General features: G+C 37.4%; 1 protein-coding gene across 4 annotated transcripts in view; it reads right to left on the bottom strand.

Annotated features, from left to right (window-relative positions):
* Nucleotides 1-23,222, bottom strand: part of FBXL20 (F-box and leucine rich repeat protein 20) — a 62,961-nt gene that overhangs the window by 34,059 nt on the left and 5,680 nt on the right. For all 4 annotated transcript variants that reach the window (XM_081108800.1, XM_081108801.1, XM_081108802.1 and 1 more), the window contains exon 2: nt 475-536. In XM_081108800.1, the coding sequence (XP_080964926.1) occupies nt 475-536 (62 nt within the window). The remainder of the gene's footprint in view (nt 1-474; nt 537-23,222) is intronic.

The raw sequence follows: 23,222 nt of genomic DNA on the forward strand, positions 1-23,222 counted from the left end.
TAAACATTAAAAGAAAGGTAAAATTATAAGTGCAATATAGGAAAAGAAAGTCTCAAATAGCTTTTGCCTTTCTATCAATAAAATAAAGGGTTGTAACTCTTCTATACAGCACCTCAGTATATGTAATATTTCGTTGCAAACGTAAGTATGGGGAAGGGATGGATTAAACTCACTCTTCAAAAAAAATCAGTACTATACTAAAATAAAATATGCTATCTCTTACATTATCTACAAGAATAGGGCAAAGGGAAAATGAGTAAACAAAATCATATATAGGTTCAAATTGGGTAGGAGAAAGTTTTCTAGATTAAACATTCAAAAATATTTCTATCTAGAAAAGACAAGATTATTTAACAAAAAAATCAATAAATTTATAAATTCAGATAATCCAGATATTACTAATATAGGAAAAGTATAAATTTTTAAAGACAAATATGATACACACACAAACATAAAATTAGTATTCAGACTTACCGTAATAGGAGTTCTTTGGGAAGCTTTTTATTGATTACAGCTTCATCACTATTTGAGAACATCTGCAAAAATAAAATACTGTGTCAAGTGTTATACTTAACATTTCATTATGCTCAACAGTTTAGAGGTAATCCTCTTAGGAGAGAGGTGAATAATAAGTATAGTGGGTATTATAAGCCATAGTCATATTTTCAGATATTCTTTAGGCTGAAAAACATCTTTGAGATACTTAATTTGTTCCCCGTCTTTAGAAATCTTAAACTAATAGCAGTCAGTTTCATGTATTAATGTACTGAATCTTCACATTACCCCTAATCTTCATTTTACATATAAGAAAACTGAATCACAAAAGGTTTACTGCTTAAAACCACATCACTACACAATGACCATTTAAAAATGCCATTAAGGCCCTATCTGGTTTGGCTCGGTGGATAGAGCATAGGCCTACGGACTGAAGAGTCCCGGGTTTGATTCTGGTCAAGGGCACATACCCGGGCTGCGGTCTCGATCCCCAGTGGGGGCAAGCAGGAGGCAGCCGATCAATGATGTCTCTCTCATCATTGATGTCTCTCTCTCTCTCACCCCTCTCCCTTCCTCTCTGAAATCAATAAAAATGTATTTTTTTTAAAAAGCCAATTAGGAGCATTTGAGATCTTGTTCTCTGGTATGTCACCAGTTTGACTAAAATAAACTCTTAAAAAAATTAAAATGCCATTAAGGTGCCCAGCCAGGGTGGCTCAATGGTTGAGCGGCACCCTATGAACCAGGAGATCACTGTTTGATTCCTGGTCAGATCATATGCCCGGGTTGTGGGCTCGATTCCCAGGGTGGGTGTGCAGGAGGCAGCCGATTGATGATTCTCTCTCATCATTGATGTTTTTCTCCCCACCTCTCCCTTCTCTGAAATCAATTTAAAAACAAAGAAGAAATAATTGAAAATTTGAAGGGGTAGGGCAGTAGTGAATGTATTTTCCCCTCAATCTCCGACATCCAAACAGTATCCACAATTGAGCACAGAGCCTGATACATGTTAGGAACTCATTAAATCTAATGAACGAACTGTTAAGTGGATGGTGGGGTTAGGTTATGAAGGAAATTTGAAACAATCATTTTGAGAAGAGACACCTAAAGAAATTAAACTCTGGACTATGAAGAGGATAAGCTAAGAATATACTGAAATTATAGTTCAAGTAAAATATGATGCAGATCTCTGTAAGGTTCCAGGGACAGTGGAAATGAAAAAAAAAAAAGAGAAAAGAAGGATTTTAATTTTGTCAGATATAAGTATGGCTACACCTGCTTTTCTGTGGATGCTATTTGCTTGGAGAATCCTTTTGAACCTATGTTTATGCTTGCAGCTTAGATGTGTGCCCTAAAGGCAGCATATGGTTAGATTTTGTTTTTTGATCCAATCTGTTACTTTGTGCCTTTTTATTGGTGAATTCAGTCCATTAATATTTAGGGTAATTACTGATGTATGAGGATTTCCTATAGCCATTTTATCTTTTGTTTTCTGGTAGCTCTGTGCCTACATTGGTTCTTTTTCCTTTGTGTTTCTGATTGTTGTTTTATTTGGCAGTATTCCATACTTTTTTCATCTGTTTCCTTTTTTTTTAAGTTATGTGTCCCAGTTTTTTTGTGTGTGTACGTGTGTTTACCATTAAGTTTATGAAAAAGTAAGTGTCATATATACAGCAGTCCTTTTTCTTTTGAATGCATTTGGGCTCCATTCTCCTTTGCAAATTCAGTCCTTTATCCATCCCCTTTTATGTTTCTGTTGTCACAAATTATCCCTGTTTATGCTGTAAGTTTGTTGATGATCTTACTTGTGGTTTTGTGACATTTTGTTCTTTGTTTCAGGTACAATAACCCCCTTGAGTATTTCCTGCAATGGAAGGCTTCTGGTGATAAATTCCCTCATCTTCAGTATGTCTGGAAAAGTCTTCACTTCTTCTTCATATCTAAAGGATAACTTTGCTGAATATATTATTCAAGGCCAGTAATTTCTCTCTTTCAGTAGTTTGAGTATTTGGTTCTACTCTCTTCTAACTTGCAGAGTTTCTGCTGAGGAGTCCAATAACTAATAGATTTTCCTTTATAGACTTTTCTTCTTTTCCCTGGCTAAGGACTTGGTAACAAGTTGGTTTAACTACTAAGCTTCAGTGCAGCAAACACTACCTATATATATAAAAGCCTAAGCAACTGTCCAACCGTTTGACCGGTAGCAATGACCACCAGATGCTCAGATGGTAGCTATGACACACGCTTGACCACCAGGGGGGCAGGCGCTCAACACAGGAGCTGCAGAGCTGCAGTGACTTGGCAGCTGCGGTTCTCGGGTGACGCACCCGGAACCAGAGAGGAGAGAGCCTGATTCCAGGGTGCGTCACCCGAGAACTGCCCTCCTCCAATCCAGGACCCCTTGGGGGGATGTTGGAGAGTCGGTTTCGGCCCGATCCCCACAGGCCAGGCCGAGGGACCCCACTGGTGCAAGAATCCGTGCACTGGGCCTCTGGTCTTATAATAAAAGTAATGTTATTGCCCTGGCTGTGTGGATCCACTGGTTGGAGCATTGTCCAGTATACCAAAAGGTTTCAGGTTTCATCCCCGATTGGAGTGGGTACGGGAGGCAATCAATTGATGTTTCTCTCTCTCTCTCTTCCCCCCACTTCCTCGCTCTCTAAAAATAAATAAAAATATATCCACCAATGAGGATTAAAAATAAAAGTAATTCTATTGCCTGACAATTACATGTTTTAGAAAGTTATCTGAAAGTAAGGAATAATCTACTTTCCTATAGAAGAGAGTGCGAAATCTCCTGGGGAAGGCAGGGGAGGGTGGGTGGGCAGAAAGTAATCAACCAAGGACCTTGTATGCATATATGCATGGCCCATGGACACAGACAATGGAGCAGTGAGGGCCTGGGGTAGGCAGGAGGGGATTAATGGGGGGGGGGGGAAAGGGGACACATGTAATACTTTCAACAATAATTATTAAAAAAAAAAAAAAAGGAATTATCTGCTTCCCAACAATATCTACCCATCAGTGGAAGGTATTTTTTAAAAAAAAATCATCTCTCTCCTCTTCTACAACTCTAATTATAAAAAGGAACAAAATTCACATACAGTTGCTGATTGTTTTCCTTGCTTCAGTCTATACCAGTGGTCGGCAAACCACGGCGCGCGAGCCACATGCGGCTCTTTGGCCCCTTGAGTGTGGCTCTTCCACAAAATACCACGTGCGGGTGCGCACATACAGTGCGACTGAAACTTCGTGGCCCATGTGCAGAAGTCGGTTTTCGGCCTGGGCGAAACAAGTATACAAGACGAGTGTGGATGGGAGAGTTGGAAGAGGTCGACCTCAGCAAACGTACCTCAATCAGATTGAGGACGTTTTTAACAAAGGCCAGCTTAGGAGTACCCTAATGAAGTTAATAACAATGTACCTACCTATATAGTTTAAGTTTAAAAAATTCGGCTCTCAAAAGAAATTTCAATCGTTGTACTGTTGATATTTGGCTCTGCTGACTAATGAGTTTGCCGACCACTGGTCTATACAAACTGAATGCTGTTGTCTCTGTGGGAACATGAAGGCATGTGAAGGGAAAAAGGAATACACAGTATCCTGAGAGGATCTGGAAACACCAGGTGTATAGGACATCTGTCCAGATTTATATTTCCCTTATCATCCTACTGCACATATGGACCCTACTCCAATTTTGCAAAAAAGGCTAAGATCAGTGGTTCACAACTGTGGTCATCTGACCAGCAGCATCAGTATCAAAAGGGGGCCTTGTTAGAAAAGCAAATTCTTGGGCTGTACTCCAGACCTATAGAATCAGCATCTGGGGTTGGGGAGGAGGTGAAGGTAAAGAGGGGCAATTTGTATTTAACAAGCCCTCAAGGTGATACTGATGCTTCCTTAAAGTTTGAGAAACAACTGACCAGATAAAGTGGATTGAGGATCTCAGAATCCAAGAAAGTACAGTTCTCACGGATAATCAGATTTTACTATTTAAGTGACACAGCAATGGAGTTTAGAAAATAATTCTAGAGGCAGATATACAATAATTTTAGATGTTTTCTAGGAAAACCAATTGGCTTCTGCTAGTTGATGGTATTGTTTGTAAAATAAATGTTTCACAGAAGCAATCGAATACATGTTTTAGATATTTTAATATTTCAGCTGAATCCAAACTCTCGGTTTCTCATGCAAAATACAAAGGATGTCAGAACTATAATGAATTATAACAAATTTGTGAAGGGTTTAAGCTATAACTGTTGTAGAGGAAATGACTGTTCAAACATTTGACTTTCTTAGGTAATCTGGTTTTATATTAACACGGGGTTATACCATTATGTATTTTTATAATCTATCCACAAACAATTACAAGGATGTAGTCAGAGAGGAAAACATGAGAGCAACTAAACTGTTCTCTCGCTATATGTTTCAAGATAGGACACCAAACTCTTAAAAAAGCAGAGAGACATGGCTACAGCCCTTCTTCTAGGATAGGACATTCTTAAATTTAAAAAATCATTTAAATAAGTGACTCGGTTTGTCAAACATTAGCACTTATTGTTGCTTTGCATAACACTGTAATTGTTTTTCTATAATTACAGAGCTGAAAAATAGAACTTTAAATTACAAATTATAATTACATCATCTAATAGAGTTCCTGAATGGTAAGAAGCATTTTTTGTTGATTTAACCTTTCGATCAGTTTTTTTGAGATTTATTATTTTAATCAGTCTGAAATAAAAACTATGAAATGCGCCCTAACTGCTTTGGCTCAGTGGATAGAGCGTCGGTCTGCGGACTGAAAGGTCCCAGGTTCGATTCCGGTCAAGGGCATGTACCTTGGTTGTGGGCACATCCCCAGTAGAGGGTGTGCAGGAGGCAGCTGATCGATGTTTCTAACTCTCTATCCCTCTCCCTTCCTCTCTGAAAAAAAATCAAGAAAATATATTTTAAAAAAATATGAAATGCTTCACAAATTTGCATGTCATCCTTGTTCAGGGGCCATGCTAATCTGTATCGTTCCAATTTTAGTACATGTGCTGCCATAGGAGCACTCTGATCAGTTTTTAAATCTTACTTTGGCACATTTTGGGGATTAGTTTACTAACATGATGAATTTAAGTGCTTATTAGCACACAAACAAGACCCAGGAAACCAGTTCAAGAAGTTTTAAATCCAGGATCTGGGAGAGAAATGACAGGTTGAACAAAGGAAAAAAAATAAATAAATACTTGCTCAACAGTGACCCCTGCTGATAATTTAATTAAGAGTATAGTTACCAACTCCAAAAGATATTAAAAGATCTGATCTATTTTATTCAAGCTTTCTAAGAAATACAAAATTTAATGAGTATTTTGGCAGGGAATACTAGTTATCCCCCAATATCCATTTTCCTCTTTTAGAGTAACAGAATTCCCAATTTTTGGCTAGCACAAGGCAGTGTGAAAAAAAGACTTCATTTCCTTTGCAGTTAGATAAGGCCAGGTTACTAAGTTCTGGCCAACAGAATGTAAGAAAAAGTGGTCTGCAATTTCTGGAGTGTCCTTAAAAAGAGAAGGCATGCCCCTTCTTTACTCCTTCTTCAGTTATACTGTTTGAAATGTGGTTAGGATGACTGAACTTTGTCTTCTATCATAACGTTGAAGGCCAAGTTGTAAAAATAAGCAGAAAACTAGAAAAAGCCTGATGATGATGACTGTAGAGACACCATGACTCTGGGCTTTATATGAAGTCAAAATAAACTATTATATTTAAGTCACTTTTAATTTGAATCTGATACACATGCAGCTAAATTTATGAATATATTTTTAGATTTTACAAAGATATATTTTGTTTTTGCAAGATGAAAGTTCTGAAGATCGGTTGCCCAACAGAGTGTATTGTACACTTAAAAATGATGAAGATGGCCCTGGCAGGATTGGCACAGCAGTTGGAATGTCTGCCCGAGGACTGAAGGGTAGCAGGTTCGGTTGTGGGTTCCCCCCAACCTGTGCGGGAAGCAACCAGTCAATGTGAGAAAGACACATTGATGTTTCTCTCCCTTCTTCCCCGTTCCCTTTCACTCTCTCTCTATAAAACAAACAAACAAAAACAAACAAACAAACAAAAACAATGGAAAAAATCCTCTGGTGAGGATTAACAAAAAATAGATGATGGCAAATTTTATGCTATATGTATTTTTTCACAATTAAAAATTTTAAGGTATTTTTTTCATTTTAACAATCCTGGAAGCATCTTAAAATTAAAATCTAAAATTTTTGTGGTTTATAAAATAATGGTACATTTAGTAATTCACAGCAACTTTTACTTATATATAGTAAATTATAACCAATAGGAGAAAAACAGAAATAAAGTAGAACTTAAGGACCATTTGCTTCTCCTCAAACAGGCTCTGTGCTTTTGCTCACGTTATTTTCTCTGAAGTACCTGTAACCAAACTTGCCTAATCTGTCAACAGAAATAGAGAGTAATGTCCACTGGACATGCTCTCTATGCCATGAAGTCTTTCCCAATCTTCCTAACCGGGTGTGCTTGGTTCCTTCTCCTATGAAACTCCAACTCACCCCAAAGCTCAGAATACCAGTTACCAACTAAATGTTACATTAAATTTAGTAAATAAGACGCAAATGACACAAGCACAGTAACAGATTGAATGTCTTTACACATACTTAAATTATATGAAGAGATGTAAGTTTGGAGACTCAGCTTTTGCCACATTTATTTAAAAGGACATGAACTACATTAAATTTGTTTTGTGAAAGTTATAATAATTGCTAAGTTTCACCATCATGGAATTTCACCTGCATATAGCACTTTTAAACAGCGTTGTTATGGTATAATTCACATACAATAACATTTATTGGCTTTAAATGTATACTTCAGTAATTTGTGTGCAACCATCATAATTCACTTTGATGAGTTTCCACCCCCCCCAAAATATTCCTCATACCCTTCTGCAATCAATCCCTGTGCTGATCTCTAACCTCAAGCAACCACTAATATGGTTTCTGTCTCTGTAGATTTTCCTTTTCTGGACATTTAAAAAAATGGAAACAGAAAATGTTATCTTTCATCTGGCTTCCTTTATACTGCATAATATTTTTTTTGTTGTTGTTGTTGTTTTTTTAAATATATTTTATTGATTTTTTACAGAGAGGAAGGGAGAGAGATAGAGAGTTAGAAACATCGATGAGAGAGAAACATCGATCAGCTGCCTCCTGCACATCTCCCACTGGGGATGTGCCCGCAACCCAGGTACATGCCCTTGACCGGAATCGAACCCGGGACCCTTGAGTCCGCAGGCCGACGCTCTATCCACTGAGCCAAACCGGTTCGGCAATGTTTTGTTTTTTATTGTTGACAGCATTACAGATATCCTCCATTCATCCTCTCTTTGCCCCTCTCCACCCAGCCCTACCCCACCCCAGGTCTTCCCACACTACTGTCTGTGTCCATGTGTAATGTATTTATGTTCTTTGGTTAATCTCTTCCCATTCCCTCCACCTCTCTCTCCCCCCTGAGATCTGTCCGTCTGAACTTATTTCACTGAGCCCAGCCAGCGTGGTTCAGTGGTTGAGTGTCGATCTATGAACCAGGAGGTCATGGTTCGATTCCTGGTCAGGGCACAGGCCCAGGTTGTAAGCTCGATCCCCAGTGTGTAGTGTGTAGGAGGCAGCAACAGCCAATCAATGATTCTCTCTCAATCCCTTCCTCTCTAAAATCAAGAAATATATTTCAAATAAATAAATAAATAAATAATAAAAAGCTTGACTCATGATCTAAATTTCATAGATTTGAATACAATTTAAGACATACAGCCCTAACTTGTTTGCCTCAGTGAATAGAGCGTCGGCCTGCGGACTAAAGGGTCCCTGGTTCGATTCCAGTCCAGGGCACATGCCCAGGTTGTGGCTCGGTCCCCAATGGGGAGTGTGCAGGAGGCAGCGATCAATGATTCTCTCTCATCACTGATGTTTCTCTCTCTCTCTCTCTCTCTCTCTCTCTCTCTCTCTCTCTCTCTCCCTCCCTCTCTCTTCCTCTCTGAAATCAGTAAAAATATATTGTTTTAAAAAATTTAAGACATACACAGGTAACCCAATATAAGTCAAATCTTTCAGTGGGAGGAAAATTTTAGGGATAGATTAAGGATAAATTTTTATAAAGAAATCCAAAGTTGAAACTGCAGAAGAGTTTTTTAAAAACTATTTTTATTTATACTTTTTCTAAGTAATTTTTACTGATTATGCCATTTCCTAGCTAAGCCAACACCAAATGTTTTTCTGATTGGCTGGTTTTCTTGCCAGGGTCTAAAAGGAAAAACATTTTGCATGGCTAAATAAACATTTAAAAAAAAGTCTGTAATTCCTCCACCCAACATCTTGTCCCTAACAGAAACATAACTGCTTTTTAAAAAGAAACTACTGCCAGTGTTATCATCTTATGACTAAACTAGTGGCCCGGTGCACAATACGTGCACATTGAAAGGAAATTAATTAGAAGAAAGATTCATGCGGTAATTACATTACTGCAAAATATTACATGTCAAAATAGTATATATAATATAGTGTTACAAAATTACAATACAAAATATTTTAATATCGCTATTCGCCCTTTCTCTATAATAGAAGTGGCGCCAGTGAGAGCTTTATATGTATCAATGTTTATTTTTAAATTGCCAGTGCGCGTCATATGTACGGGCCTGCTAGTCGGTCAGTCGGACGGTCAGTTACTTAGCCTTTTATATATATAGAAGATTTATCTTAAGAAAGAAATCCCTAGATAAAAACCAAGGAAGGGGTACATTTAGAAAACAAACACAGTACTTACTAAGTCAAACCTTCTGCTTTGGACATCTTCTAACATCTACCTCAGTATTCCAAGCTTTCTTTTATCCTGACTTCTGTTTACTTAACCAAAATCTATATCTACTACCAATTCCTTGCTCTCAGTCTAAAATAAGTATACACTTTTATTCTATTCTCTGTCACCTACTAAATTTTAACTATACTCAGCAACATTCCAGTGCTCTGAGGACTCCATGAATTTGAAGAACCACTGGATATGACTGCTCATTCCTAGAAACTGTGAATGAAAAAAGGGGGCTATGTAATAAATATGACAAGTGCAGTGACTGAAGTAACCTCACAGAGTGATCTGATCATAAATTCCAAACTGTGCAGGTCATGGTGGGTAGCCACACCCTAGGCTTACAATTTCTTTAGTAAAGATCTATCTTTGCTGTAAGCAAGCCCTACCCATTGTTCTTGTGCATCTAGGTTATAACTGTGAAATGCCAGAGTAATCCTTTTTTCAGATCTCTCTGAGGTGTAACCACCCTCAAGGGAACACATGATCTTATTGCCTATGTACCACCCCTATTCACTAGAAACCTTTTTATCTTGTACCAGCAATGTAAATGTATATCTCTGGATTTTTACTTTTCATCCAATCACAGATTCCTTACTTCCCTCCTCTGATTCAAAATGTATTTTAAAAACCACAAAACTGCCCTAACCGGTTTGGCTCAGTGGATAGAGAGTTGGCCTGTGGACTGAAGGGTCCCAGGTTTGATTCAGGTCAAGGGCATGTACCTTGGTTGCGGGCACATCCCTAGTAGGAGGTGTGCAGGAGGCAGCTGATCGATGTTTCTCTCTCATTGATGTTTCTAACTCTCTGTCCCTCTCCCTTCCTCTCTGTAAAAAATCAAAAATATATATATATTTTAAAAACCCACAAAACTGCCATTCTCTGGAGCATTTTAAGATCTTGCTTATAGGCATGTCCTCAGTTTGACTGAAATAAACTCTTTAATGTTCTATAGGTTTGGAATTTCTTTCGTTGACAAAATCTTCCATGCCCTACTGAAAACTTCTTTTTAAGTTTGAAGTGAAAGGAAAGAACTGACAATTCAAAGTAGCAATATATGTCCTTCTCTCCTCCTCCACTTTCCCCAGTCCCACCTCATCTAAATACATACAAAAGAACTAAGAGATAAATACTGCAAGTCATTAGGAGATTTGATGCAGTAGCAGGTATTTAACTGAATTTCATATTCCAAAATGCCACAGGGATTGGTAAATCAAGAGAAAGCAGGGTTTGATTTCCTCATGTACAAATTCTAGTCAATGTGCCAGAAACTGAAAATTGGCAGAATCAGTGGAATTTTCCAAGACATATGTCAGATAGTAATTCACTCACAAACACACATTTTAAATCATCTTACTGCTATAGAAACATTTCCAAAGCAATAGGATTTTAATGTAGCCATGTTACTTATTTGTAGAAAAAGCATTCCCCTGTTTTAGATAAGAAACAAATAAAGTCCATAGTACCCTAGATATACTAACTGCATTCCAGAAATTATATTTTAGACCTAAAAGGAACCAAAAAACACAATGTATTAAACTGGAACAAGGATTTATTTTTTTTATATTTTTAGGACAGATTTTTTAAAGTGGAAGGGAAGAAATACCTTAGTAAGAAAGTCATTTAGGAAAAGTGATACCAAGTTAATGGACCAAAGAAATCTATTAGACTTAGGTCATGATATGAACAATACAATGGTGCAATTATAAGGAAGCCAGTTAAACAAAGGATACATTATATAGCTAGATATTTGGCTGGTATTAATTAACTGATAAATATCTGAAAAGAGGTTTCTATAATATGTCATATAACAACTGAATTCTTATATAAAAAATCAACCACAACAAAAGGACTTGGAAAACACCATATATAACTATCTCTATATTCTACTGAATCTTCTAGAACAGAGATTTTCAACTGGTGTGCCACAAGAATTTTTAAAACATGCAATACCTGACTATGTAGTCAAGGGCACTGACCTCTTTTCCCTTAAATTGTCAAATATAAAAACGACAACAGCCAACACAACAATAGCTGTCCCGTGTGAATGCCCTGTCTTGAACCATAAGTAGTGGTTAAAAATAAGTAGTACAGCCTGGCTGGCATAGCTCAGTGGTTCAGCATCGACCTATGAGTCAGAAAGTCACAGTTCCATTCCTGGTCAGGGCACAAGCCCTAGTCAGGGCCCATGTGCCCACAGGGCTCGATACCCAGTGGGGGGCATGCAGGAGGCAGCCAATCAATGATTCTCTCTCATCAGTGATGTTTCTATCTCTTGCCCTCTCGCTCTCTGAAATCAATAAAAATATATTTAAAAAAAATAAGTAGTACTTAAAAATGATAAGAAAACACAGCCTAACCACTGGTTGTGGTCACTCTCCTACAAGATAAAAATTAGAAATTGAAAACGTACATTTTTTTAAAAAATATATTTTATTGATTTTTTACAGAGAGGAAGGGGGGGAGAGAGTTAGAAACATCGATGAAAGAGAAACATCAATCAGCTGCCTCCTGCACATCTCCTACTGGGGATGTGCCCACAACCCAGTTACATGCCCTTGACCGGAATCGAACCTGGGACTCTTCAGTCCGCAGGCCGATGCTCTATCCACTGAGCCAAACCGGTTTCGGCGAAAACGTACATTTTTAATATAATTGGAGTATTTTAACACTAGGAAGCCAGAAATGAGTGTGCAGGCAGCTGATCGATGTTTCTAACTCTCTATCCCTCCCCCTTCCTATCTGTAAAAAATCAATAAAATATATTTTTAAAAAAAGAAAATGGCAGAATAAGGAATTTTGAAATCCCACCTCTCCATAAAATTAACCAAAATAATGGTCAAATTTTTTTTTTGAACTTTGGAAATTGATCAAAGACTTGCAACAATCCAAGTAGTGCATATTCAAGGGGGAAAAAAAAAGTTGAATCCCATTAAGAACAGTTTGTGGCATTTTCATTTACCCCAACTCCCAGACCAGGAACAGCCCTGAAAATAACAGCTTGCATTGCTGGTAATTGAGGAACCAGAACAGATTTCTTTTTCAAAGTGATGTAATTATTTGTCTACACCTGTCTGGTTGCTTCCTGAAAGACCAACTCAAAAGGCTTGTCTAGCCCTGACCGGTTTGGCTTAGTGGATAGAGCGTCGGCCTGCGGACTGAAGGGTCCGGGGTTCGATTCTGGTCAGGGACATGTGCCTTGGTTGCGGGCATATCCCCGGTGGGGGGTGTGCAAGAGGCAGCTGATCGATGTTTCTAACTCTCTATTCCTCTCCCTTCCTCGCTGTAGAAAATCAATAAAATATATTTAAAAAAAAAAAGGCTTGTCTTCATTTTGCCCAACTCAAAAGGGGCCCAATGCTAAAGAAACTACCCCACTTTGTCCAAAACAAATGTTTTAGTCACAGCTGCCTGAGGAACAGGTAACAGTTGGAGCAAACAGAGCACCAACCATAGAGCTTGGGAGGAAAGGGCCAGAAAATGAGATGTCCATAGGGTATTGAAAGCTCCCACATATTCCTGGGAATATAGAAGGCCACACACATACCCAGGGATGTGCACATGTCCAGGAAAGACTTGAGAAGGCCCCTAACCTATCACCTCTGGTTGACTGAAGCTTCACAGAAGCAGGAAGTGAAGGCTAAGTAAGGCATAATTGTAAACTGGCTGGCTAAGCATTTAAGGGATACCCTCAATGTACAAAAAGAACTCAATAAAGAGAATTTTTGGTTGCAAGTATTTAAGGAAATCTCTGTATAATCACTTAGGTGATTATTAAGCTAATGGAACAAAAGTTTTGGTGGCCATACAAGAAAAAAGAATACACATTTTACAGAACTAGTTCAAAAATACACTAAACAAACAACACTACAAAAAGCAGCATTAACAAACCCGGGAGAAAAATGAATAGAGTTGCTACATTTTAATATTCAAAATGTCCAGTCTAAAAAAAATACAACGTACGCAAAGAAGTAATTTGCAAATAATATATATAGGGGTCTAGTTATCCACAATAAAGAACTCTTATAACTCAACAAATAACCAGTTTTAAAATGTGCAAAGAATTTGAATAGACATTTCTACAAAGCAGATACAAAGGGACAAAAAACACATAAGATGCTCAACATCATTAGTCATTAAGGAAATACAAACCAAAACCACAATGAGATACCCACCAGGATGCTATAATTTTAAAAAAGGAAAACAACAACTGTTGGCAAGGATATGGAGAAATTTAAACCACTGTACATAGCTGTGGAATGTAAAACTGTACAGCTGCTGTGGAAAACGATTTGACAGTTCCTCAAAATGTTAAACATAAAATTACCACATGACCCAGAAATTCCACTCCTAAGTACATACCCAAAAGTACTGAGCCCTCCTTGCCTGCTTAAAGATTGGCTGCCAACATGAACAACACAGTAACTATCCGAACCAGGAAGTTTATGACCAGAAGACTACTTTAGTGGAAACAAATGGTCATTGACATCCTTCACCCTGGGAAGGCAACAGTACCCAACACAGAAATTCAGGAAAAACTAGCCAAAATGTGTAAGACCATACCAGATGTCATCTTTGTATTTGGGTTCAGAACAAATTTTGGTGGTGGCAGGACACCTGCCTTTGGCATGATTTCTGACACTCAAAGAAAAATGAACCCAGACAGACTTGCAAGATACGGCCTATAGGAGAAAACAATGACCTCTAGCCCCCTCACTACAGCCATAACATGTAAAGTATAGAATTAAACTGAATCGTAGGTAGGGACTATTATTGACTGAAAAGGTAATGTATGAGTTAATTACACATTTTTACCATTTGAATATGTTTGTAGTTAGTAGTGCAGATAGATCTTGGCCATTACACCTTGTATTTCATGGATGGGATCAGTTTAAATGCAAATCTGACATTACTGAAATAAATCATTTAAATACTCCAGAAGATGATAGTATTGTTTCTTGGTATTCTTTCTTTTCTTTTTTAAAATAAAAATATTTTTATTGATTACAGAGAGGGAGAGAGAGAGAGAGAAACATCAATGATGAGAATCATTGATCAGCTGCCTCCTGCATGCCCCCTACTGGGGACTGAAACCCCTCCCCCACTACCAGAGCATGCTCTGACTGAGAATTGAACCATGATCTCCTGGTTTATAGGTTGACGCTAACAACTGAGCAACACTGGCTGTACAAATATTTATAAAACTTTTTATTTTTTTATATATATTTTGATTTTTTACAGAGAGGAAGGGAGAGAGATAGAGTTAGAAACATCGATGAGAGGGAAACATCGATCAGCTGCCTCCTGCACATCTCCCACTGGGGATGTGCCTGCAACCCAGGCACACGCCCCTGACTGGAATCGAACCTGGGACCTTTCAGTCCGCAGGTCAACACGACGCTCTATCCACTGAGCCAAACCGGCTTCGGCAAAAACTTTTAAAATAAATATTAACAAAGTCTCACTCCCAGTCTTCATGAGGAAGAATTATAGCAAAAAAAAGTAATCAGATTAGTTTTACTTGACATATGGATAATATACTAACAGCTTTTGAACCAATGGTGACTTACAGCATAGGTATCTGAAAGGAAATTACTACTTGGTATGGTTTACACAGAATATCTGTCCATGGTTGTTTGAGAGAGTTACTTAAGTTGGTTAATAAGTATGGCTAATAAGCCAAAGTACCAGTTAAATTCCCATACTTCGCAGTCTCCACAAAATTAACTTCACTCAATTCTGTGGTCACAAACCAAGTATTACTCAATCCTAACAAAACATCTTATAAATGACTGCTATAGTTCAAAAGAAGAATGGGTAAATTGTTCAAAACAACCTATTCTCAGCATACCCTAGAGGCAAGTATAACAGACTTCAAGTCAACTAGATTAAAGTTCTGGCTTTTATACTTAGATATTTAATGTTGGGAAAAATAACAGCCTTACAGAGCATTTGCTTTCTATAAAATAGCAGAAAAATATCCTGTGCCTAACATACAAGATTCTTTTTAAAGTTCAAGTGAAACAATAAATGGGAATATGCCCTTTAATGTGTAAAACACTATATTCATTACTTGAGATAGTTCAATGTATCTGTCCTAGGGGTTAGTAGGATATATATGAGGGTCATACACTCAAACCTACTTTTGCTCCGCCCGGTATAATGAATTCCTGAAACTACTGCTGAAAGCCTTCCTTCCCTATCCCTCTTTTTCTAACCTTGTGTAATTTCTGCTTAAGTCTCTGAGGGATGTTGCTTTAGAGAGGGGTTACTCTGATTAGCTCTATCATTGGTAGTACTCTGTTTCATTTCCCTAAAGATATCTCAGTAGAACTAAAGAAATTACTAATAAAAACCTGCAGATTTTTTCCTTGGTCCTTCCCTGTAAATATGGAGAGAACGTCATAGAGAAGGATAATTCATATTCCTATGTTTAAAAATAAATCCTTACACCTGAGAGTAAAGTGGTAATATAATTTTTTGTTGATTTGAGAGACAAACATCGACTTGTTGCTCCACTTATTTACGCATTTATTGTTTGATTCTTCTTTTTTAAATATATTTTATTGATTTTTTACAGACAGGAAGGGAGGATAGAGAGTTAGAAACATCGATCAGCTGCCTCCTGCACACTCCGTACTGGGGATGTGCCTGCAACCAAGGTACATGCCCTTGATTGGAATCAAACCTGGGACCCTCCAGTCCGTAGGCTGACGCTCTATCCACTGAGCCAAACCGGTTAGGGCCATTGTTTGATTCTTGTTTGTTCCCTGCTGGGGTATCAGAGCCACAACTTGGGGCATTGGGACCATGCTCTAACCAACTGAGCTACCCAGCCAGGGTTTAAAGTGCTAATATTTTTTGAAAGCAGGGTCAATGGATTTTGTTTTTCTTTAAAACCATAAAGTAAAAAGAAATTTAGCCCTGGCTTTGTAGCTCAATTGGTGAGTGTCATCCTGATATGCCAAGGTTTCGGGTTCGAGCTCAGGGCGCGTACAAGAAGCAACCAATGAATGCATAAATAAGTGGAACAACAAATCGTCGTCTCTTGCTCTCTCCCCTTCCTCTCTCTCTCTCAAGAAATAAAAGCATTAAAGTATAATGTATCTCTTATAAGCAGTCTGAGGATAACAGAAAGTGTGAATGCTTTTCATCAAATTGGTTTTTATCACTCCCATATATCTATCACTGCATTTACTAGAACGTACTAAATTATCTTTCTTATATATCTTCCTTCCTAACTAGACTACAATCTCTCTGGGGCAGACAATTTTTTGGAACAGCTTTGTACCTCTAACACCTATCAATATCTAACACATAGTTGGTGCTAAACAAATTTTTAACAGAACTGAATTCGTACCAATAGCATGCCTTGGTTTTCTATACCCAGATTTTTCTGAGCCCTGAGCAAGGTCAGATAAGCTTTGCTGAGCTCTGACACATATCTGTTTTTGGGAGGATGAAAGGCTGTATAGTGTGGTGTGATAGCTTCATTAGTGGAACAATGTACTAGATCACATAAAATGTACAAATTGTAAAATAACTATATTTTAGGTGCTGTACATTTGATTGATTATGTGCAGACGTTGTTTCTAGGGCTAAACGTCTAGGATAGAATAGAAACCTGAGAAAAGGAGTACTGATTTTATGATTTCAAATTCATGATATGTAAATTATTTCCCCATGGAATTCAGGTTGTAAATATAAACTATCCGTGTTTCTTTAACAGAAATTTATATCACTCTCGTAGGAAACTTTCATTGCCAGATCTCCCATTCAGTGGATGACAATGGTTTCAAGGGATTAGTACTGTGCAAAAACTTCACTAGTGAGTCTGATTGCCATTCGGGTTGATACTTATTAATCTCTACTACAGAATTCAGTTGTCATAAGTGAAATTTAGTTTTATTTACTCCTCCTTAATAATGTCTGTTTAACTCAGGGGGAGTAGTCTTAAAAAGTAAGAGTTCTGGGTTTATTCAATCTGACATACATTATATTAAATTTAATCTTTAACATTAATCCAGTTTGTGTTAAAAGAGAAACAGACAACTAGAGATCTCATTTTATTTAGAGTTGTAAAGATAGAGAGATGTAAATGGTTTTTCCTGGGGCTCAGTGTGAGTTAACAGTCTGTGTGGAGATCTTGATTCCTTTTGGTGTATGGGACGATGCTCCAACCAACTGAGCCACCTGGCCAGGGAGATCTTGATTCCTAATTTAGAATAAACTTTTCTACTTGAACCAGAGACTGATGAGTGCAAATAAAATTTATGTCATTTAAGGCCTACAATCCATCTTTTGAGGATTTTAATCTCAATATAATTATTCTTTCTTAAGGAATGTGTTGACCTCAGTAAAACTGCATTTGTTGTTGCTGCTGTGTAGATTTAGACTTGGGAAGTTTCTTTGGTATAAATCCAGTCAGCTTTGACAAAGAATACTGAATATTAAGTACCTTATCTTCCCGAAGTTACCAATCATGATGATATAAAAATTTCTAGTATTAAATAAATGTGTAATGGAGAATTCCAAGATATATCAGTTTTCTTTTCTACAAATGGGTTGCAGAAATAAGTTATAATGCAATTATTTTCAACATAAGCTTCTTTACATGAAGAACATGTAAATTATTTTCAAAAAATGACAGGAATGCATGTGGGGAAAAGGTATTAGCAATGCAGTGTTCTTTTTCAAAAAATAAATGCACCTCTACTTGTGCATGTTCAGTCATGCCATAGCTTAATTTTCTACAAATGAAAAACTGGAGTTTCTGGGGTAAAAGCTGACTGATCTAGTGTTTTAAATGTCAACTTACAACTGGGTGCCAGATTCTCATCTTAGGAGACATTTATCCATATCTGCCTAACAATGAATACAATAATGGTTACAGTATAAACTCCAGATTAAAACACTGCTAAATTATTACCATTCAACTAGGTTGATTAAAATTCACAGCAGTTCCTATTGAACCCAATATATAAAACGAAATCAGATGAACAAAGAGATAATTAGTTACATTCTTTTCTTTCTAAGAGAAATTTTCCTTTAAATAGTAAATTCCAAAGCATTGAAAATGATATAGCTTGTCTAAGTCACAGAGATGGTAAGTGGCAAGCCAAGGTTCAAACTTTCAAACTGACTTCAAAGCTAATACTCTTAAATAGGGTATAATACTCTATAAATCCTAAGAATTTTAATTTAATAACAACACACTATTAAGTACAGGATATCACACAACCATTATATATCCCTTCCTCACTCCCTTGGCAAAGGAGTTCATTTGGACAGATATTGCACAGTTGTTTTTTAATTCTAGTGTCTCCCTCCATTTTTACCAGAATTCAAGGCAAAAATAAACAGGAGTCAAAAGCAGAATATAGGTTAAGATCACAAAGACTGTCTTTATGAGCAGTTTTATGTAAAGAAATATAAGAACACTGGCAATAAGTTGAGTATCTAATTGCCAACCTACAGCAAACTGGGAGACTTATTTACAGAGAATCGCGGAATTACCATGCTCGAAGGAATTTCAGAGTTGAGACAGAGGTCCAGAGAGACCAAGGTCACATAGATACCAGTACATAGATATGTGTGTGTATGAAAAATTAAAATGTATATGGAAGTACTTATTTCATAGTTCAGAATTGAATTATTTCCCTTTGTAAAATCCTTAAGATATCGCCTTCACACTTTCATTCTTTCCTTACTCAAATTAATTTCAAAATTAGAACATTAAATATATAAATGATCTGGTTCAAAAAATGACAAAGGATGACATATTCTAAAAGGGAACCCTAGAAAACCTTGCAGTTAACATTTATAATTAACATTAAATTGTTAATTTGCAGGGAACTGCAAATCCCTTCTCTTCTCCCCACTCACCTTCAGAAAGGAAAACAAAAAAACAAAACAGGTTTTGTGGGTAACTGCAATTCAGGATATAGTGAGTTGGTAATGACCTTCCCAGGACCTAAACTGTCAACCAAGAATGACACCTGCATAAGAACAGGTACTCCTCTACATTAAAAAATCTGCACTAATCTAGAAATTTTACTGTTTTCCTTTTTCCTGTCCCTCCTGCCACATAAATTCCCTTTCTCAGTAGACAGTAAAGCATACTTGAAGCACCCAGAATAGCTAAACCTGTGGCATCCTTCCTATTGTTGCAAATTATAAGAAAAACTAATAACACTTTTCCATTCTTTTTACTTTTAATTATGAATTACCTACCTGCATCCTACAGTTGATCAGAAAGTCACACTCACCAACGAATACCATAATAGTACATTTGATTATATAAAGTTATATAATTAAGCAAGCTGAAACACAAATACTTTTGCCTAGTTCAATACCACCACCTATTGTTAGCTGCTATTAAGTTAGCATTTTCAAATGAGTCCAAGTGCATTAAGACATAAATCTGTAAAACCACATTTGAATGTCTCCATTTTCCTGAGTCCATTTTGGGTGGGAGTCTGACCCAAGAATTCACTAAGTCTGGAAGGTCAAGAAGGAAAACTGTAAAGACAACTATGTGAAAGCAGCTAAATTTGGTCAGTTTAAGGGCATTCTTTCTTCTTCCTCCCTCCCTGGGATTTTCCTGGTGTAACGGAATATTTTATTTTGAACATCTAAAAATACCCTTCCAAAACCACAGTAGTTAGATTACTAAAATTTTAATTCAGTTTCCAATCTGTCACCAGTTGGGAATCAGTAATCTAAGGGCTAGGCATGGAATCCTTAGCTGTAACAAAAGTACTTATTAATTTGTAAAAAAGAAAATGAGACCAAGACTTGAAAAGACAACTCTGGAAATGAAAATGGAATTTTTACAGCCCTGGCCTGGTGGCTTGGTTGATGGGAGCATCCTCCCATACACCAAAAGGCTGTGAGTTCGATTACACATCAGGGCACATACCCAGGTTGCAGGTTCAAATCCCCAGTGGGACGTGAACAGGAGGCAAGCAATCGATGTTTCTCTCTCACACTGTTTTTCTCTCTAAAATCAATAAAAATATCCTCAGTTGAGGATTTAAAAATAGGTTTTGCTCTAGCTGATGTGTTCAGTAGTTACTGATCACCAAAGGGTTGAAGGTTCGATTCCCGGTCAAGGGCACGTACCTGGGTTGCAGGTTAGATTCCCCCACCCTGGTCAGGGTGTGTTCAGGAGGCAACCAATCGATGTGTCTCTCTCACATCAATGTTTCTCTCTCCCCACCTCCCTTCCACTCTCTCTAGAAATATCAATGGCAGGGGCGGAGGGAATTATCCTCAGGTATTAACAACAACAAAAAAGAATATGTTCTGTAAAGTTTTTGCCAAGCTAAAATATTTTAACAACTTAATGGAAAACATGCATAATGGTTTATCTCTATGAAGACTACAAAGATACAAACATGAACAACTACCACATAAGTACATGATATAATGTTATTGTGCTTCAAAAAGTAAAAAAGGACCCATGATTATACAATAAAGAAACATCAATAACACTATTCAAAAAGGGCAGATTGTCTGAATGCGCCTATAGAGCATAGACTTCTAATTTGGATTTTCTGTATTAGATTGCTTTCAAACCAATCTCTAAAGTGTTAAAAAAATAACAAAGTGTTAAAAACGCTTAGTATTACTAGTACTTTTTCTCATTGCAATGCCTTTCAAATAGAGGGAAATGACTCTCATCCACTAGAAAAATATATATAATTTTCCACATGCACCGAATTGGAAAATATGGTTATTTACTATGCAAAATGTCCTTTAAAAGATGAAACCTTAAGGGGGAAAAAGGTTATTATCGCAAGCTTAACAGTACTGTGCAACTCAGACTACAAAATTTTCTTTTTGGCTGTTTATTGATAGCTATTTTTAAAAAGTAAATCTTGCCCTAACTGGTTTGGCTCAGTGGATAGAGTGTCAGCCTGCGGACTGAAGGGTCCCAGGTTCGATTCCGGTCAAGGGCATGTACCTTGGTTGCGGGCACATACCCAGCAGGGGTGTGTAGGAGGCAGCTGATTGATGTTTCTCTCTCATCAATGTTTCTAACTCTCTATCCCTCTACCTTCCTCTCTGTAAAAATCAATAAAATATATTTTTTTAAAAAGTAAAAAAATAAAAAATAAATAAATCTTTATTGCTGAAAGTATTACATATGCCCCCCCCCACTGCCCTCTTCCACCTCCCTCCCCCTCAAGCCTTCACCACCCACTGTTTGTGTCCTCCAGTTATGCATATATACGCATGAGTTCATTGGTTGATCTCCCCTCCCCCCGCCTCCCGTCAGCCTACAAATTTTTTTTTTTTAAATATATTTTATTGATTTTTTACAGAGAGGAAGGGAGAGAGATAGAGAGCTAGAAACATCGATGAGAGAGAAACATCGATCAGCTGCCTCCTGCATATCCCCCACTGGGGATATGCCCGCAACCCAGGTACATGCCCTTGACCGGAATCGAACCCGGGACCCTTCAGTCCACAGGCCGACGCTCTATCCACTGAGCCAAACCGGTTTCGGCCAGCCTACAAATTTTAAAACAAAATATCAGAGTGGCTGTTTGTTTCAGAAGAAATGGCCAAAGAAATATGGTCCTCTGCTTTTATTCAAAAATTATAGATTCATGGGATTCTGAAACAAAGGAAACCTTTATAATTGATTCTAACTGCCTTGTTTTGCAGAGGGAAATAATCAAATCAGAAAAGTGAAAAGAAATGACCAGGCCCTGGCTGGGTAGTTTAGTTGGTGAGTGTTGTCAGTATACACCAGGATTGCAGTGTGATTTCCAGTCAGGGCACATATAAGAATCAACCAATCAATGCATAAGCAACTGGAACAACAAACCGATCTCTTTCTCTCTCAATTATGACGAAAATTACAGTTAGTTGGTGGCAAAAACCAAGACCTTCTATCCAGTTCTCTCAACTCTCACTGTAGTATGTTCTTTCTGCCATACCACCTTTTATGTTTTTTCTTATTTTGGACAAATTGAATTAATAAAGTGAGGCAAGCTATATTATAGACTCATCACAGTAAGCAGTGAGGTATAATCCTATATAATAAAAGGCTAATATGCAAATTGTCCCCTCGACCAGCAGTTCGACTGGGAGTTCGATCGGGGTGGCTGGCCGGACCTTACCTGTGCACGAATTCATGCACCGGGCCTCTAGTAAAAAAACAATAATGAATAATACTTAAAAATACCCAAATTAGAGCATATCACTTCCTAACTGTATGAGGTATAATGATAATAATGAATAATACTTCAAAATACCCAAATTAGATCTTATCACTTCTTAACATCTCCAGATACTAAATAAACTATAAGATGACATATGTCAGGTAATATTATCACTATAACTTTTTAAATGTTAGATCTTTAAAAAATATATTTTTTTATTGATTTCAGAGAGGAAGGGAGAGGGACAAGGAGAGAAGCATCAATCATGAGAGAGAATCATTGACTGGCTGCCTCCTGGCCGCCTCCTACTGGCGACTGAGCCCATAACCCGGGCATGTGCCCTTAACTGGAATCGAACCTGGGACCCTCCAGTCCACAAACCAACTCTCTGCCCACTGAGCCAAACCAGCTAGGGCAAATGATAGACTTTTTAATAAACCCAAATAAGATAGAATTTTTCCTCTGTGTTCTCATAATGGAGCTACTAAGATAAGAGCATGAGAAAGTAGAGAGGTTTAACAACAACAAAAAAGATTTAAATGTACACGCCTGTCACTAATCTCACTGAGTGTTAAGATAACATTGTTTACAGAACTTAAGATGAAGGGTAGCTTCATTTTCTCGACAGAAAAGACAAAATAAAATATAATAGATGAAGAACGTTAGAAAACTCTTCTCCACACATTT

The sequence above is a fragment of the Myotis nattereri genome (assembly GCF_964212035.1).
Source record: "Myotis nattereri genome assembly, chromosome: 16".
Classification (NCBI taxonomy): domain Eukaryota; kingdom Metazoa; phylum Chordata; class Mammalia; order Chiroptera; family Vespertilionidae; genus Myotis; species Myotis nattereri.